The 19933-nt window shown below is 43.6% G+C and overlaps 1 protein-coding gene across 12 annotated transcripts in view; it reads left to right on the top strand.

Moving 5' to 3' along the window:
- Positions 1-19933, top strand: part of FGFR3 (fibroblast growth factor receptor 3) — a 93887-nt gene that overhangs the window by 48674 nt on the left and 25280 nt on the right. For 6 of the 12 annotated variants that reach the window (XM_074274892.1, XM_074274891.1, XM_074274890.1 and 3 more), the window contains 4 exons: positions 13855-14024; positions 14883-15006; positions 15245-15435; positions 19665-19815. In XM_074274892.1, coding sequence (XP_074130993.1) covers positions 13855-14024; positions 14883-15006; positions 15245-15435; positions 19665-19815 — 636 coding nt within the window. The remainder of the gene's footprint in view (positions 1-13854; positions 14025-14882; positions 15007-15244; positions 15436-19664; positions 19816-19933) is intronic. The other 6 variants (XM_074274895.1, XM_074274893.1, XM_074274896.1 and 3 more) reach the window with 1 other exon arrangement.

Raw genomic sequence — 19933 nt, 5'->3', positions numbered from 1 at the left:
AATCAAGAGGCATTTATTAAGTGCTACTGTGTGCCAGGTACTAGACCAGGTGCTAGGGGTGCAAAGATGAATTAAATAACCCCTATTTTCAATGAGCCTACATTCTAATATGGAAGACAAGGATATATAGATAAATATATAGGAAAGGAAAAAAGGAATACAAATAAATGTAACTTAGGTAACATGATTTGGGAGGAGGGAGACTATCAGCTAGCATCCTACTGACTGTATTGTAGAGCATTGCCAAAATAAGCGTGAACAAGATGACTTGAAAGCAGGGAGTCTTTCTCCTAATCCAGAGGAAAAGCTGGGCTCTTCCTATCTCCTGCCCCGGGATTTACTTGCTGAAGTTTCCAGAGCCAAGTTCCTTTTAACAGCCAGCCCTGAATCTCTGCAGCTGTACAACTGTCTTCACCCACCACAGGAGAAAAGCAAAATTATCTTTCTCCCCCAACTGCCTCTGTTTATTCAGAGTCTGCAGCACCTTTAAAGAAGCAATGTTACTACCAATTACATTTCCCTTCCATCCGGGGCTCCATTAGTACCATTATACAATTAGACTGCATTCCAGCTCAGGCAGAATGGCAAGGCTTCTCCTAATTGTTTAACGGATGCTCAGTCTATTAATTATTCCAAGTGCAGCGCCCAGTTTTAATTGGTCATTCAAGTAAAGATGGGTGGTCACAGCCTTTCCCCCTATAAGTAAATGAGCCGTGGATGGAGAGGGGGATACACTTCTAGTGAAGGACACTGGAAAGAGCTGATACTTATCGGTGTGTTTTATTTGAGGGGTGCATGGGAGCCCCAAGACCCATCCACTCTGTAACACTGATAGATTATTTCCCCTTTTGACTCCTTCATATCCCCATCCTTCTCTTTCCACCTCCCCATTATTACTTCACATACACATAAATACCTTTCCACCAAGTTTATTTCCAATGATTTATGGTTCCCTAGACAATGCTGGTAACCTTTTAAAAGGTGAAAATGAATTGCCTCCCTTCCTTTAAATAAGCAAAAAGCCCACCTCTGCCCTGTCAACAATATGTTTGATTTTCAGGGGAACTGCAGTAGATTTGGAGCTGAAATGGACCTTAGCGATCGCAACCTCCATCTTACAGAGAAAGATGAAAAGGGATTTGACCCAAAGTCGGATAGAGTTGACGATGTCTTGGGGTAGTGAGAAATATGTGACAGCAGAATAGGTTGTGTTTAAGCTACTTTTGTAGAACAGGAAGGAAATACTGCTTTAGAACCAGTTAGAACTTTAGGTCATCTGAGGACATCTTTAACATCAGCCTAATAATTGAAGGCCTTCTGTGATGGGGTGTACCCCACTCCCCATCCACAGCTCATTTACTTATTGGGGAAAGGCTGTGACTACCCTTCTTTGCTTCCTGCTAAGGCAGGTGTAGGTCGCCGGATGAGATCCTGAGATCTTAGAAAGATTGTCTAACGTAGCCCCTTCATTTCACGTAGAGGAAATAGAGTTTAGCAGAGTGCAGATTTTTTTTTGAACTCCTAAACATTTATTTTGTGTACCAATCATTAATGTTGTTATTTAATCTATTTTTAAAATTAATTTTAAAATTATTAAAAACTTTTTTGATAGTACATATGCATGAGTAATTTTTTTATAACATTATCCCTTGTATTCATTTTTCCAAATTTTCCCCTCCCTCCCTCTACTCTCTCCCCTAGATGACAGGCAATCCCATACATTTTACATGTGTTACAGTATAACCTGGATACAATATATGTGTGTAAATCCAATTTTCTTGTTGCACATTAAATATTAGATTCCGAAGGTATAAGTAACCTGGGTAGATAGACAGTAGTGCTAACAGTTTACATCCAATTCCCAGTGTTCCTTCTCTGGGTGTAGTTGTTTCTGTCCATCATTGATCAACTGGAAGTGAGTTGGATCTTCTTTATGTAGAAGATATCCACTTCCATCAGAATACATCTTCATACAACATTGAAGTGTACAGTGATCTTCTGGTTCTATTCATTTCACTCAGCATCAGTTGATGTAAGTTTCTCCAATCCTCTCTGTATTCCTCCTGTTGGTCATTTCTTACAGAGCAATAATATTCCATAGCCTTCATATACCATAATTTATCCAACCGTTCTCCAATGGATGGGCATCCATTCATTTTCCAGTTTCTAGCCACTATGAAAAGGGCTGCCACAAACATTTTGGCACATACAGGTCCCTTTCCCCTCTTTAGTATTTCTTTGGGATATAAGCCCAGTAGTAGCACTGCTGGATCAAAGGGTATGTACAGTTTGATAATGTTTTGGGCATAGTTCCAAATTGCTCTCCAGAATGGCTGGATTCTTTCACAACTCCACCAACAATGCATCAGTGTCCCAGTTTTCCTACATCCCCTCCAATATTCATCATTATTTGTTCCTGTCATCTTAGCCAATCTGACAGGTGTGGAGTGGTATCTCAGAGTTGTCTTAATTTGCATTTCTCTGATCAGTAGTGATTTGGAATACTCTTTCATATGAGTGGAAATAGTTTCAATTTCATCATCTGAGAATTGTCTCTTCATATCCTGTGACCATTTATCAATTGGAGAATGGTTTGATTTCTTATAAATTAGGGTCAGTTTTCTATATATTTTGGAAATGAGCCCTTTATCAGAACCTTTAACTGTAAAAATATTTTCCCAATTTGTTACTTCTCTTCTAATCTTGTTTGCATTAGTTTTGTTTGTACAGAAACTTTTTAATTTGATGTAATCAAAATCTTCTATTTTGTGATCAATAATGATCTCTAGTTCTCCTCTGGTCATAAATTTCTTCCTTCTCCACTGGTCTGAGAGGTAGACTATCCTCTGTTCCTCTAATGTATTTATGGTCTCATTCTTTATGCCTAAGTCATGGACCCATTTTGATCTTATCTTGGTATATGGTGTTAAGTGTGAATCCATATCTAATTTCTGCCATACTAATTTCCAGTTTTCTCAACAGTTTTTTTTCAAATAATGAATTTTTATCCCAAATGTTGGTATCTTTGGGTTTGTCAAACACTAGATTGCTATAGTTGTACCCTTTTTTGTCATTTGTACCTAATCTGTTCCACTGATCAATTGGTCTATTTCTTAGCCAATACCAAATGGTTTTGGTGACTGCTGCTATATAATATAGCTTTAGATCAGCTACACAAGAGTGCAGATTTGAATGGCAATCCCAGTGGAAAGGGAAACTGCGTTTGGAATTAGAGAAATGTTGTTTGGGTCCCAGCTTAGCCACACTCTTAGATTCTCGGCTCTTCATCTATAAAAATGAGGGTGTTGGACTAATGACCCAGGTTCCCTTTGAGATTGAAATGTCCTGACTGCACACTGCCTGACAGGGAGTCCTCCCTGAGAGGGCTCGGGACAGATATGCTGTGTCTGCACTCCCAATGGGCTCCATCGTTAGAATCTTGGGAGGGAGCAAAGGAAGGAGGGCTCCAGAGGAAGCCAGGCTGCCCGAGGTGGGTGGCAGAGTTTATGTTCTCCATCCCTTGTTCCTCATTCCCTTGGCCTTCCCCCACCCCCATATGCCCAGTAACGGCTCGATACACAAAGAGGCGATTGGAGCGAATTGGGCCCTCATACAAAACCAGAAACAAATTATAAATCTCCAGCAGAAGCCAAAGGCGGGACCATGAGGGAGAAGGAACAGGAGACACACAAAAGATTGATAGAAGGTCTGTCTGGGGGTCCTGGGAGGGGAAGGCAGACCAGGTGCTAGGAGCCCTAGCCGTTGGCTCTTTGCCTTATTCCCTGCCACCCCTCAATGTTGGCCAGTCCCCAGGGCCACCCCATTCCAGCTGAATTTCCTCCGCCTCTGTTTCCAGCAAGGCCTGAGGAGGTGGCTTTGGAGGTGGTACTAATTGTCCCTTTGGCCCGAACACTTCGGGCCTTGGGAACGGGAAGAATCTTCAGGGCCAACATGCTCAGAAATCAGCAGCCTGAGGGTCTTGGGGCTCCTGACCCACCTCCCCTGCACCTGCTAGGAATAGATAATCACGTTCATGAGAGAACCAAATTGGAAGTTACGGTTCAAGTCCCCATCTGTGGTCCTGAGGAGCTAGGAAATTCTGTTACTCTACTTTGTTACTAAATTACCCCTGAGCTTCAGTTTCCTTATCAGAAAAATGGGGATAATATTTGCCCTACCTATTTCTCATGGTGGTTGTGAGGCAAGTGCTCTGTAAACTCTAAAAGCACTTTTCAGATGAGCGGAGCGATTATTGCTGTTGTTAGGAAGAGTAGGAGATAGAGTGCCAGGGCTAAAGTCAGGAAGATCTGAGTTCAAGTGCAGCTGAACATATTTCACTTCACAGGTCACTTCACCCCTCTTCCTTATTTGTAAGATGAAGAGGCTGAACGTGACCCCTAGCTCCTTTCTGGTTCTAAGTGTGATCCTGTCAGAAGTGGAGCCTATGGTCTAGTACCTTGTCTTAGCATCTTAGCTTGGGCCCAACAGTGTGTTTTTAAATTCTTTTCTATTAACAAGCATTTGTTTTTTTATCTCTCTCACATCTGGTGGCAGAGGGAGAGAGGGAGAGAGAGAGAAGAAAATACAAATTCTTATAACATATACGTAGGCAAGCAAAATAAATTTTCCTATTAGCTGTGCTTTTATATACATGCATACACACACACATACATATATATACACATATACACATGTATATATGTGTATGTACTTATATTATATATATTTATACTTATATTTATATGTAAATCTACTTATATATACACATAAATTTATAGTTGCATGTATATCTACTTGTATATATGCATTTATATTTATATGTATATCTGCATATATACATGTAGTTATAGTTATATGTATATCTAGTAATGGATGTATTTATATGTATATCTGCTTATAAATATACAAATGAACTTATATAGGATGTGTGTTACATATATGTGAATATTTGTGTGTGTGTATATATATATACTTATAAATATATGTATATGTATATTTATTTACTTATTTACATACACATACACTTATGTATATTTTTATATATGTATATTTACATATATATATACATGCACTTATAGTTATATTTATATATATGTACTTAGTTATATTTACACATACATATGCACTTAAAATTATATTTATATGTATCTCTACCTATCTGCATACACCAGGACTTGGAGTTATATTTGTATGTATATCTCCTTATATACACACGCTCTTAAAGTTATGTTTATATGTATATCTACATATATATATGTATACATGCTTTTAAAATGTAATTATACATATATATGTGTGTGTATATATGCATGAGTTTGATTATGAATATGTGTATCTGTCTGTCTATCTGTCTATCTTTCTATCTCCTATTCCATGGCCTGAGCATCTCTTTTGGCCAGGAAGAGGGCAGCGGGCTTCATGATTCGTCCCCTCGAGTCATGGTTGGTCATTGCCATCGATGTGCATTCTTTAAATTTAAGTCTGTTTTAAAAAGGCTTGAAACGCCACCTCTGCCGTGGAAGGATGGAGCTGCCAACCGGGGGCCCATCCCCGACCCCCGACAGAGGCAGCCAGGGAGAGTCTGTGGGGACATAGAGGGAGTTGCTGGCAGCAGATGGCACCCAGACAGGTGAACCCCAGGCCCGGGTATCCCGGTGATCTTTGGCAAGGGAAGCACATCGGGCACCAGGCCTCGCCAGTACCTGCCAAAGGGCAGCTTGTCTCGTTCCCCCTCCCATCTCCCCCTGGCCTGCATTGTTCTTTACTCCCAGGGGCTAAGATTTATGACTCCAGAGAGAGTCTAATAGTCAGGCCCTTGATTTCTCTGGAGTAGAGTTTCAAGAGCTGGGAAATAGGAACCTTATAATTAGCCCAATTAATTTTCCTTTTGTTTGTGACTATATCAGAATGGTGACAGTTCTGGGACCACAGAGTGCAGAGCTGGCCGTGGGGAGGCTTATGGTCATCTGGTTTACCGCCACTCACCCACCCCTTTCATGGAGGAGGGGACTCCTGAAGAAGGGAGAAGGGGAAAGTAGCAGAGCAAGGATTTGAATCGAGGTCTCCTAATCACAAATCCTGCATTTCTCTTCACTACACTCTAACACCTCCCCCTGAGTTGTTAATATTAAGCACCTGGCAGAATGCTTGGCACACAATAGGTACCCAGCAATTTTTTTAAAATGATGACATATGCTAACAAAAACCAAAGCACCAATTAAGTCCAATCTTTTCATTTTACAGCAAGGGAAACCGAGGCCCCCCAAATGAGAATTAAATATTTAACATTTTTGAACCTCTCTCTCTGTGTTTGGTAAGAACAAGGCTCTGCTCAAACCTGGACCTTGGACGGTGGTTTCCTCAGTCTCCTCACTTGTCAAATGAGATTGGACTCAGTGTCCCAAAGTCTAGATCCCATGATCTGAAAAGTGGCCTGAGAATGCAGCTGGTACCTGCTCATTCCTCTGAAAGGCTTTTTCAGACACAAAGCATTTTCAGGTCCTGTGTATCTGATTTGATCTTTGACACAGGCCTGTGTGTGCAACCGGGCAGGAATCGGTGCTGGATAGGAAAATTGGGCCAGAGAACAATGTGCTCTGCCGTGGCCTCCTCGTGGCTCAGAGCGGTGGTCCCTGCGTGCAGGTTAGGAAAGGGACACCCGGTCAGACCTGACACGTATTGATCGGTTTTACTTAGCCATACTTTGTTACAAGGCAGAGTTCTGCGGGAGGGGTGAGTGGTCAGACAGTGGGAAGTGACCCCAATCTGGGTTGTTATTTTACGCTTGCAGGGGAGGGGAAATGAATTACCCAGTTCCCACAGCTAGTGAGTGGCAGCAGCAGCACTCTGCCTTGTTTGAGAAAGGCAAATCCTGAAAACAGGGCTTTTCCCTGAAGGATGCTGCCGGGCTTCACTCTTAAAGGAACAGGCTGGAAAGTTGCAGGAATGGAAGCAGGGAGGACACAAAGAAAGACACAGAGAAAGAAGAGAGACAGACAGACACAGAGACAAACAGAATGAGGCATACAGAGAGACACAGAGACAAACAGATACAGAGACACAGAAAAACAGAGAGATATACACACTGAGAAAGAAAGAGAGAGAGACACAAAGAGAACCAGCCTTTTTACAGCTGGGGTAGGAGAAAGCCATCGGTTCCACCTGAACCCAGAACGCCAGGAACCAAGAGGAGTTAGGGGTTAAGGAGGCCAGCAGCTGTCTCAGGTCCAATACAGGCACCAGTTCACCTGCTTCGCCTCCCCTCCCTCCTCCCACCTCCTTGCTTACATTTCCCATTACCTGTTTGCAATGATGGAATTCACCTTTAACCAAGGGAGGAGCCCGAGCTGTCAGGGAAAACATCAGCCCCCTTGGTCTCTCCCTTTGTCTTCCCTTCTGTTTCTTTCTCTTCCTTCACTCCCTCCTTCTTTCTCATTAGTGCAAAGAAAAGAGCACTGATCTTGGAATTACACGGCCTGAATTGGAATCCTGCGTGATCTTCTCTGGGCCTCTGTTTCCCCATCTATAAAATGAAAAAATCAGAGTAGATTATAGCTAAGGCTCCTTGCAACTCCAGATCTGTGATTCTGGCTTCCTCTCCCTTTTCTCTTCCTTTATTCCTTCATTTCCTTTCCTTTCTTCCTTCTTCTCTTTCAGAGCCTCTCTCCCTGGGTCTTGTGGGGATGATGGGGTGAGCAAAGGAACACACACACACACACACACACACACACACACACACACACACACACACACAGAGCCACAGAGCCTGGGGTCAGAGGAAGCTCTAGAGTTCTGATTCTGGACCCCCAAAGTCTGAGTGCAGATGGCTTTCCCAGTTGGTGTTTGCAGCCAGTGCTGAAATGGCTCCTGGGTTCCCCCCCACGCCTGAGTTTTCCACCTGCCCCCTTTGAGTAGCACAAGTAGCAGCTTGAAGGCCTAGGCTCCAACCTGAGCCCAAAGGAAGGAGAAAAACCAGTTCTGCTGTTATGCTTGGGGTTGGGGTTTAGGGGTGGGGGGAGATCCAAACCTCAGGCATTGGACAGTAATGCAAGATCTCCAAGATGCTAGGGAATTGGGACCCAGATGAGGAAGGGATCTAAGAAACCTGACCATAGGGGAACCATTCCCCTCCCCCATACTCTTGAAGGGGCTCCCTCACTTTAAACTAGCATTCTCAGATATTTCTTGCCCCTGCACTAATTACTAAGAAGACTAGAGAAGAGGGAGCCTCGTTAAGGGAATAATTGGGGAAGGTGCAGAGAGGAGAGAGTGAAGCTTCAGATAATGAAGAGATTTTATGACTGTGGTCTTTTTGAACTTATTCAAAGTACACTGACAGCCTTTCTCTCTTTATTTGATCCTCACCACCACAGGGCAAGCATCATTATTTCCATTTCACAGAGGGGTAAATCGAGGCCAAAGTGGAGGTGGGACCAAGCTGCTTTAAGATGGCAGAACTGGAGTTTGAACTCAAGTGGGAGGTGTCATGGAAAGAGCATGGAGTTGGAGTCCCAAGTAGCAACTTCTGTGACTACTTTCTCAGATCCTCAGTCTCCCACTTTGTAAAATGGGGTGGTGGACTTGCTCTCTAAATCCTATCTTTTCCCTTGATAGCTTGATTTTTCGATAGATACCAGAGCCAATGACCGGAGTTTTGTTTGGATTCAGGACAGTTTCTTTGTTCTCTCCTCCACACCCCCTCCCCAAATCTCTCCCCTTTGCACTCACTCGTTGGGATCTTTGACCCAGAGATTTAAGGGGATTTGGGGGCCACCTAAGCCATTTTTATTTTACAGAGATGACATTTTGGCCCAGAACAGTTAGGGCCATTGGCCAGGGTCACCCAGAGGTGAGAACTGGACCCACAGCCCTACACTCTGCTTTGGAGTTGGTGATTTTAAAAAAGGGTACTTTGCCAACCCAGCTTTGCACCTCAGTCTCCCTGTACAGCCCTTCCATGTAGCTTCTTTCCTAGAAGTTTGAGTTAGAGTCATAGGGTTAAGCTTCTTGATGCAAATAGGATCTGGGGGTTCCTTCTGGATAGGATTCCCCTCACATTGTGCCCTTCCCAAAGAGTTATCCCTAAACTGAAGGAAGACCCAGAGAATTTGCCTATTTGAATGAGCATTTATACAGCACCTACTGCATGCTAAGCAGTTTACAAATATGTCATTTGATCCCCATAACAACTCTGAGAACCAGATGTTACTGTGACCCCCATTTAACAGTTGGGGAAACTGAGGCAAGCTGAAGTTAAATATTCCAGGGTCACAATGCATCTGAGATTAAATTTGAATTCTGGTCTTTCTGATTTGATGATACAGTGGATTGAGCATGGGCTTGGAGTCAGGAAGTCCTGGTTCAAATCCAGACTCAGATGCTAGCTGTGTGGCTCTGGGCAAGTCACTTAACTCTGTTTTCTTCAGCTTCCTCATCTGTAAAATGAGTTGGAGAAGGAAATAGCAAACCATTATCTTTGCCAAGAAAACCCCCAAATGGGGTCACAAAGAGTCAGGCACAATTGAACAACAACAAACTTCCAGATTCCAGACCCAGCACTATTCAGTGGACCACCCCTAGCCACCTATTTGAAATGTAAATTGTTGAGTTCTGGGACTCAATCCCAAGCTTGCTTCTCTGTGCTGTGAGAGCATCTCAAAACTAGACCTTTCTTTAGGGGCTTTGAGTGTGGTAGGTAGAGGAAAACCAGGAATTTGTGACTGAGAACACAAAAATAATACAATTAGGTGCTAAACTGTGGGGTACAGACAGTAAGGGCTAAGGGAACTAAGAAGATCAGTGTGCATTGGAGAATTTGGACTTGTTCCTGTAGGCAATAGGGAGCTATTGAAGGCCATTGAGGAGGGGCCTCAGAGCACCATTTTGGGAATATTAATCTCAAAGTGCAGAAGTAATTAGAGGTCAGGCAATAGAATATTTTATTGGGGTTTTTACATTTATTTTTGCCTTTTAATTTATTCTAATATAGTAATTTAGTAATTTTAGATGCAGAATTCAGAGACAAAAATTAAAAGGTTTTAAGGAATTATACATGAACTCTTAAAAATTCTTTTAAATGTGTCTATTAACCTTACTAAAATATCAGTGAGCTTCTTCCCCTTGGCTTAAGTGTGCTCTGCTGAATTATTTTTCCTTTGTGTATTTTGTATTTTTTTGTTGTTAACATGATTAGCATCCATGTACGTTTCACCTCTACTTTCTTCATACTACATCCCTTCATTTTTATTCCCCCCATGTCTTTTTTTTCATTATCTTTCTTATTTGAATAGCACAGTAATACTCCATTATACTAAGGAACCGCAGTCCCTACATGTTATCCATCTGGATTTGTTTTCAGGCTCTTGCTGTTTATTGAGGAGAGGAATACATTTGTACTTTGGTTCCTTCCATGGAGTTCTGGTGGTGAGACTACCAGGCTCAATCCCTGCAGTAGGATGGTGATGTGAGATCAAATAGAAGAGACTTTCCAGCTCTCTCAGGACAGAACAAAAATCTCCTCCGGTCAGGGCCTCTGAGAGCCCTGCCTGTACGTGCATCAGCCATCGGACAGGAAGGAACTCCTTGGGCTAATTCAGGAAATTAACCTTTTTGTTTGGGACCCAAAGAGAACTCATTAGAATTATTTTTTGGGGGGAGGGGGTTCTCTGCTTTCTGGGGATAGGGATCAGCTTGGGGAGCTCATTGCCTCCTAAGGCAAATAGATTTCTTTGAAAGTGATAGTTCCCTGTCATTGGTTTTGAAGTAAAGAAGGAAACATAGCTACATAGTATAATAATATTTCTTTGAGTGTGGTAGTGAGCTCCCTGTCATTGGAGGTTCTGAAGTGAAGAAGGAAACATAGCTACATAGTATAATAATATTTCTTTGAGTGTGGTAGTGAGCTCCCTGTCATTGGAGGTTCTGAAGTGAAGAAGGAAACATAGCTACATAGTATAATAATATAAGATAAAGAATACCAGCTTGAGAATCTAAAGCCCCATTTCTGCCACTTTTGCAGCAAGCAAGCCCATTCCCTAGAGTAGGACTTAGGTTTTTTATTGTTGTTGTTGTTGTTGTTCCTGTTAAATAAGAGATTTAAGCTCCCTTCCCTCCCCAGCTATAGATTTTTGGTGTTTTTCTGAATTTCTTGGTGTTGCGAGCCAACATGGAGCACACGATAAGGGCCCCTCCATAAAAAGATCCTCCACTCCAGACTCTCAGATGAAATCTGCCTAACCCAGAGACTGTCCTTAACAAGACAAGACTGTCTCCAACTCCAGGGAGAAAAAGCAGGTTGGAAAAAGACTTAGATCAGCATTCTTAGATCAAGACTGGGCAGGGATCAGAGGGTGGAGGAGGAGTTGCTGGCTAGGTTGGAATGGCAGGATCATCACCTGCCGTTTGGGGGAAACTGAGGTACATTTGAGGTACTTGACCCTGGGAATCATGATTCCTAAGTAGAATGCCAAAGTCAGCTAGTCTAAACCCCCTTTTTTACAGGTGGGGAAACTGACCCTCAGAGAGAACTTGCCCATAGTCATACAACTTAGTGATAATAGTTAAGTCAATCACTAAATATTTAATAAGCACTTGCTGCATACTCAATGACAAAAATAAAATTTCCTCTGCCCTCAATGAGTTTTCATTCTAAATTGGAGAGTATACACACATAACACATATATGTACATACATATTTGTGCATGTGTGCATGCATACATGTCTGTGTGCATGCACATGTGTTTGCGTGCAGGTGTACATGTGTGAGCACATACATGTGTTTGTGTGCATCGTGTGTGTTTGTGTACATGTGTGGGCATATTTATTGCACATGTGCATGTACACATTGTGTATTTGTGTGCATATGTTCTTAGGTACATCCTGCATATTTATACACACATAGTCATTGTGTTTTTCTGTCCACACATTTTGTGATTAAATATATGAATATATGTGTATTATGTTTTGTGGTATGAGTATATATGCATTGCATGTCTGTGCCCCATGTATACACTGTTTAAGTACATTACTCATACGCACATGCATGTGTACAACTATTGCATGTTTACAAGTGTGTGTATGTATATCTATATAATACATATATAATAAATTTAATGTAAAGGGAAGGCACTAAGCCATTGAGGAAGTGGTGTTTGAATTGGGTCTGGGAGGAAGCTGGAAGCCTGTGTTCCAGTGCAGGAGTTCCCCCGTCAGCCTGTCTTTGAAGGGCCCTGGAGCACTAACACAGGGGACTGCTTCGTCTGCCCAGGGAATGGGGAGCACACCCCCTTGGGCCCTACTCTCTGGCCAGATGTGCTCTGCCTGAATCAGGAGCCTTCTGCCCATCAGGGTGGGGCAGGGATGGGGGTGGCCATAGCAGGACATATTAAGATGGCCCGGCACACCTAGCAGCACCGTGAGAAGATGTCAAAAAGTGTCCAAACCCGTAAAATCATTAGGCCTCCCTTGGCTGTTGGGATTTGTAACAGGAGGGAGGTGGCCTCCCCGAGCAGCTTAGGAAGGGCCACACCCTGCAGGGAGGGGCGCCGAGGCTCCCTGGGATGCTCCTGGGGCCTCTGACTCCCAGGGGAGCTGGCTTCTGTGCTGTTCTCAGTCCGCACATTCAAGTGCCAGCCCCGGCAGGCCTCAGCAGCTGAAGGGAACTGATGGAGGCAGCCATATGTACTAGAGGAAAAAACCAGGACTGACAGGCTAGAGAGCACATGGAGCAATGGGAAGAGTCACAGATTGGGATTCAAAGGCCCAGGGTTTAAGCCTTGCCTCTGGCACTTAAGGACAATGTAACATTGGACACATTACTTAATCTGTGAGACTCCAGTTACCTCATCTGTATAATGGGACAATACTCCTCAAAAGAGTCAAAGGCTAACGGTCTTTGTAAACTTATAAGCCCTTATGGAAAAGAGCTATCATTAGGGTCATTGATCTAGAATTGGAAGGGACTCTAGAGGCCATCTAGTCCAATCTCATTTTACAGATCAGAAAACTGAGGGCCAAAGAAGTTAAGTCACACAGGTACCAAGTAGCATTTTCAGAATTTGAACTCTGGCCAGCTCATTCGAAATTCAATGGTTTTTCTATTATAACTTACCCCCCATACTCCTTCCCCATCTTCTATTCAATTCTAGTCCTAGTATCATGGGATTTAGGTTTTAGAAAGGCAACTGGAAGGTCACTTAGTCCTTTTGTTCTTTGGTCATTTCAGTTGTGTCTCTTTGTGACCCCATTGGGGATTTTTTTGGGCAAAGATACTGTAGTGGTTTGCCATTTCCTTCCCTAACTGATTTTACACATAAGGAAACTGAGATAAAGAGGGTAAATTGACTTGCCAAAGGTCACATAAGTATCTGAGTCCAGATTTGAATCATAAAGATGAATCCTCCTCATTCCAGTGATCCATCTGTTGTACCACCTAGTCCCTTAGTCATGTCCTATTCTCTGTGACCCTTTTTGGAGTTTTCTTGGCAAAGATACTGGAGTATCTCCTACCCATTTTATAGATGGGGAGCTGAGGCTTGGCCAGTGACTTGGCCAGGATTACACAGCTTAGGTAGTGTTTGAGGCCAGTTTTGAACTCATCTTCCTGATTCCAAGCCCTGTGCTCTGTGTACCATGGCACCCTCTAGCTGCTCTTCATCTAATCTTAGCCCCTCATTCTATCAAAGAAAATAGAACGAGAAGGATTCACAGACAAGTAGGATAGCTTTGAAAGTTGCATGTCAAATTTAATATATACTTCAAAGGAAATGCATGTTGTATCTAATAGAGATTTGCAGTTTTATGTACAGATTCCGATTCTACTTTTTTTTTTTTTTTTTTTTTTTTCTCTATTCCCAGGTGCCCCATACTGGACCCGCCCTGAGAGAATGGATAAGAAACTTCTCGCTGTCCCGGCTGCAAACACGGTTCGCTTCCGGTGTCCAGCTGCTGGCAACCCCACCCCCACCATCTACTGGCTGAAGAATGGCAGAGAGTTCAAAGGAGAACATCGAATCGGGGGGATTAAGGTGAGGCACTGTATCTCAGGTTTGATACCCTCTGTATTCCTTCATCATCTACAGCATCTGCTGTCTTTGGGGAAGATGGGATAAATAAGAGTTTCTTTCCCCACCACCAAAAGACTTCAGAGTCTAGATAGGAAGGTGGGACCATCCCATTCATAACTGGAATGCAAAGTAAAATAATTAGTGTCACCAAAGAGATCTTTAAGATCAATAAGATCAAGACTGTCAAACATGATTCAGAGCCTGCCTCCAGTGTCACCTGTGCCAGGGACCCTACTTTCTCTACTGTGCCTCAGTTTCTCCCGCAATAAAATAAGTATGGCCCCTGTATCTCTTCCAAAAGTAGGAAACTTGAGAGATATTTAAACCTAAGGGGAGGGCCTTAGATGTCAGACTGACTGAGTCTGTCTCATTCCTATTAATCAGTTGGAACTCTTGGTCTTAAACCAGACTTGCTCTGATAGAGGGAATTCCTCTCTGGGAGCTCCCTAAGATTTTAAAAGGGGGTAAAATAGTATATAGGAGCCTTGGGAGAAGAAGATAGAGATCTTTCCCAGCAGGGGAAGATCAAGCAAGGTTTCATGGAAAAATACCCCTGCCCAGGGAGGGCATTGAAGGATAGGTATGGTTTAGAATGTCCCCAATACAGATCAGGACTGGACAGTCTTGAGTTCTAGTCTCACTCATTGCCTGTCTCTGGACATCATCTATAAAATGAAAGGGTTGGGTAGATGATCTCAAAGCACTGTCCATTTCTGAGAGCATCCATTCTGAGGTCCCTCCCAGCTTTCATGTTTTATGGTCCGTTCGTCAGAGAAATCTGTCCATGAGCTCACTGTCTCCCATTGCTGTCTCTTGTAGCTGAGACACCAGCAGTGGAGTCTGGTCATGGAGAGTGTGGTACCCTCGGACCGGGGGAACTATACCTGCGTGGTGGAGAACAAGTATGGCAGCATACAGCAAACCTACACACTGGATGTCCTGGGTGAGTCCCTCCATTCCCAAATTCCGTGATCGCACCTCCTAGAATCTTGGGAGCTTCAGTTTCTCGGCCAGTTAAGTGGGAGTATGGATTTTATGGCTCTCTGTGTTTAGGGGGAGAGTGTGTGGAGGAGTGATGGGAAGGGATGGGAGGGATATCCCTGAGGATAGCAATGAGGAGCTCTGGGAGCACCCCTGGCTACCAGACATCTAGAGCTGGGCTCTCTCTGGGTTTTTTTTAGAGAGATCCCCACATCGGCCCATTCTGCAGGCCGGCCTCCCGGCCAATCAGACCGTGGTCGTGGGGAGCAACGTGGAGTTCCACTGTAAGGTGTACAGCGATGCCCAGCCCCACATTCAGTGGCTGAAACACGTGGAGGTGAATGGCAGCAAGTATGGCCCAGATGGAACACCCTACGTCACCGTCCTCAAGGTTCGTAGCTAGGTGCTGTACAAGGGGGGGTCCGGAGAAGAAATAGGATTTCCCCCCCCCCTTTCTCCCTCCAAAGCAGGCGTTCATTTGTCTTCATTCTCTCTACTTTGGATAAGGAGAAGAGAGGAAGAGAACAAGCATTTGTTAAGTGCCTTCTGTGTGCCGACCACTGGGCTAAGTGTTTTACAAATATAATCTCATTTAATTCTGGAAATCAACTAGCAGAAACAGAATGAGGGACTGGAGTTAGGAAGACCTGAGTCAAATACAGCCTCAGGAACTCTGTAGTCCTGGATAAGTGACTTAATTTATTTGCCTCAGTTCCTCACCTGTAAAATGGGAGGGTTTGATTCCAATACCTTCTTTCCCATAACTGGCATAAGTTACTTTCTGTGGGGGCACCTGATCTTCTTTATCTGTGAAGCTTCGTGTCCCAGGCTAACTGAGAGCCGCTGAATTGCAGCAGTTCCTTCTCCATCCGTTCTCTTGCATCCGTCGCCTTCACCTATGAGCAGGCCTTCTGGTCTTCCTGTCTCTAGTGTTAGGTCCCCTTCTAGTCCACACTGGACAAGGTATTGATACAATTACTCTAAAATATGGTTCTGATCTCATTTCCCCCAGGGATTTTTGGTGAGTCCCACTTGCCTACAATATAAAATACAAGTTCATCTGTCCATCATCCAAGGTCTTCCATAGTCAGGAGCCACCTGCTTTCCCATATTACCGCCTTCCTCTGTCCCAAATATGGGACCAGCATTTTCCCAAATGCCTTTGTTCACAATATATCCCTTAAATCTAGACTGGTGGTCACCTTGTTTCCCCTAACCTGCCCTCAACTATCAGTCTGTCTTAATAGCCTATACATGATTCAGAGCCTGCCTCCAGTGTCACCTATGCCAGGGATCCTACCTTCTCTACTATGTCTCAGTTTCTCCTGCAATAAAATAAGTATGGCCCCTGTATCTCTTCCAGGAGTAGGAACCTTGAGAGATATTTAAGCCTAAGTGGAGCGCCTTAAATGTCAGACTGACTGAGTCTGTCTCATTCCTATTAGTCAGTTGGAACTCTTAGATTAGGGAAAGGACGCTTGCTGGGGATGTCTAGGACGAGCCAGTCATGCTCCTAGGAGACTTCACCCATGTCCATTTCTACCAGCATGCTTCCTTCCCATGCATACAGCTTATCTACTGGGCATGGGGAAGGGGTTGCCCAATATGGCCTAACACCATGATAGCAAACGCACACATACACATATACACATCTACCCGAGTCAGCAGCCCCCAGTAGGGCCCAATCTAGCCAGGGCAAGGGAGCAGGGGACTTTCCTCCCTCTGAGAAGCGGGCCTGAGGAGCCCAGTTGGCGAGCCCCTTTATAAAGGGAAACAGGGCTGAGAGAGAGTCCCTGTCAAGTCTGGTATCTGGTCTCCAGAACCACATTACACGTATCCCATCTGAAGCTCTCTGATTTATAGCTTCTCAGGGCTGGCTGAGACCTCGGTGACTACAACCCACTTGAATTAATTGTTTCTTCTCCAGAGTCTCTAATGAATGGACATCTTACCTCTGTTTGTAGACTTTCAGGAACAGAGGGCTCACTACCTATGCCCATCCTTCCAAGCAACCCCTTCTATTTTGGAGAATTAAGAAGGTTTTTCTTATGTCAAGCCAAAGCTCCCTCCAAGCATCATGTTGAGCTTGGACCCGGCTCCAGGGTCAGCCAAATGAGAGAAATTTTGTTGCTTCATTTTCCTTAAGGAGTAATATTTGTCCAAAGACTGATAAATGCCCAACCTGGATTAGCAGCATTGTTACTTGATGTGAGTGCTTCTCTGGCTCAGGATCCCTCAAGTCTTATCTGTCCCCTTTTCTTTCCCATCCTTTCCAAATTTGGGGTGACACCAGCCAGGTGCTTTAAGAAGAGTTTTTTTGAAATTTTAAATGATGCTTGCCTTCTTGATTTATTTACATCATCAATAATCAATGTATAAGGTAAAAGTACAGATTTTTTTAAAGCAAAGGCAATGCTCTAGAATTGTTAGATACATAATCTGTACTTTCTATACCACACTCAAATCTGCAGGCTTTTGTTTTGTATTAAAAATAAAGTTCAAGAAGGCATAATTAAAAAAAAAAGAGTTCCAAACCTTGGCTTTTACCCCCAAGTCTACTACTTATTTTACTTTGTGGTGCCTCAATTTTCCCATCTGAAAAAGAGGATAAAATACTTGGCCCTGCCTAACCCATAGGGTAAATTGTGAGAATCCTATCTGGTAAGCACAGTTTGCATTGAGCAAACATTGATCGGGTGCCTCTTCTTGGACAAAACTGACTGAAATACAAGATTGATATTAGACATAGCCCCTGTCCTCTTGGAGGCAATAAAGGAGACTTATCATGGACCCAAAGCTAGAATGCTAACTTGGTAGTGTGGATGAAGGAGATGCTTTAATGCAATGCTGAGAGAAGCTTGGGAAAGGAGAGTTGGGAGAGTCCAGAAAGGCTTCATGGGAGGTGTTGCCTGAGCTGAGTTGTTGAAGAAAGGTGGAGATTGGGAATTCATTCCAGGCATGGGAAATGTGCTCAGCCCAAGAAATGGGAGGTTAAGATTAGTGAGTAGACAAGTTTGGTTGGATCACAGGATATACAAAGTGATATAATGGAAGCTTAGAGGCAGATAGGTCCTTGGATGCCAAGGTGAGGAATTTGAGCTTTTAATTTGAAACTACAGGAGGCTTGAAGCTAACTTGAAGCTAACTAGGGAGCTGCAGGAGTTTTTTGAGCAAGGGAAATAACTATTGCTTCTTACCCTATTGATCCCCACTTTCTGTTTTCCTTTCTTTTTTTCTCCAAAGTCCCAGAGGGGAAAAAAAGGAAGAGATTGTGGGTAAAGAGGATTTTGGGAAAAGAAAAGGGGCTGCTTTTCACACGAGAGGAAAGATTTCAAATTCCATAGAATTAAATGCTATATAAACTTTGCCCCAAGTTAAACTCCAAGAGGATGTCATGGTGATACAAATCTTTTCTTCAGTTCCTTGAGAGCAGAGGTCAGATATATTCAGAGGAGGAAGAGGAAGGACTCAGTACTGACTGCTTTTAATACCCCCAGTTTACACAAGAAATTAGCTGCACCAAAATCCACCCTCATATGCCGTGCTCCTGGCCCCTCCTCAGAACTGGGGGAGATGATTTTGCTTGGCTCTATCTCCCCATTCACTACCACCCCCCACCCTGCTACAGCTCAAAGAATCTCCCAGAATGACCCAATAAGGATTAGACAACAACCATCCCTCTAGTGATTTGGAACCTGCTTTTTGGAACCTGCTTTGAAGAAAGCCCAGGGAAGAAAAGGGGAGAGGATGGAGGGGGTGGTATGTAACCTGGGATGGACTCCAGGTGCCCATCTGTCTGTGTGACCATCTATTTTCCCCACTGATTTCTGCACAGCCCTTTTTATTAAAAAAAAAAAAAAATGTCCTCTACCCAGTGGAAAATGTAACCGCTGAAAAAAGCCGAGCCAGCAGTTGGGTTCTGGCTGCTGCTGCAGTTTGTATTTTGTCTCCAAACTCTATTTTGGAGCTCTGATAATTGAAACCGTATTTGCCAAGTCAGGTCACCGACGCCTGTCCCTACTAAGCCCCTCTGTGATGGAGCACAGCACATCTCCTGGGGCTGTCAGGAAACAAGAGTTTCCCTCATCTGTTGGTGCAGCTTTCCCTTTTGACACTATATTTTATTCTATTTTTGCTATGTGGCTTTAGATACAAGTTTTGGACTCAGTTTCCCTATCTGTGAAACTAGAAGTGGGAGGGAATAAATCAGATGATTCTCAAGGGATTCCCTTCTAGCTCTGCCATTCATACGAGTCTATGTGCCAAAAGGTGTGTGTGTGTGTGTGTGTGTGCGTGTGTGTGTATGTGTATGAGAGAGAGAGAGAGAGGGAGAGAGAGAGAGAGAGAGAGAGAGAGAGAGAGAGAGAGAGAGAGAGAGAGGATGTGTGTGTGTGTGTGTGTAACATCACTTTCCTCCCACAATTCTTAGGATCAGGAGCAACAGAAAAGATGTCAAATGCCACCAGCTGAGCAAGGGCAGGGGAGGGGGAGGAGAGTGATGTGAACAGTATGGCCAAGACCAGGGAAAAGAACTAAAGGTTCAGGAAGAAATTACGCAGCACCCAGCGGCGGATGGTGTTTGTGATGTACTGAAGTCCAGGTTTCTGTCTGTTCCTGCAGTCATGGGTCAGCAATAACGTTGAAGCAGACGCTAGCCTGAATCTGTTCAATGTGACAGAACAGGATGAAGGAGAATACCTTTGTAGAGCCAACAATTTCGTAGGCATAGCCGAAAAGCCATTTTGGCTCCACATTCGCAAATCCAGACCAGGTAACTGTAGACTGACTCTGTCCCAAAGCCTTAGCAACACGCAGGAATGAGCTTTTAACATTTAAAAAAAACTGATCGAGTTTTTTAAAAAAAAATCATTTGGTTATATACTCTGTCA

This window comes from Sminthopsis crassicaudata, chromosome 6 (genome assembly GCF_048593235.1).
Source record: "Sminthopsis crassicaudata isolate SCR6 chromosome 6, ASM4859323v1, whole genome shotgun sequence".
Taxonomy (NCBI): Eukaryota; Metazoa; Chordata; class Mammalia; order Dasyuromorphia; family Dasyuridae; genus Sminthopsis; species Sminthopsis crassicaudata.
This window is presented reverse-complemented; position numbering and strand designations above follow the sequence as displayed.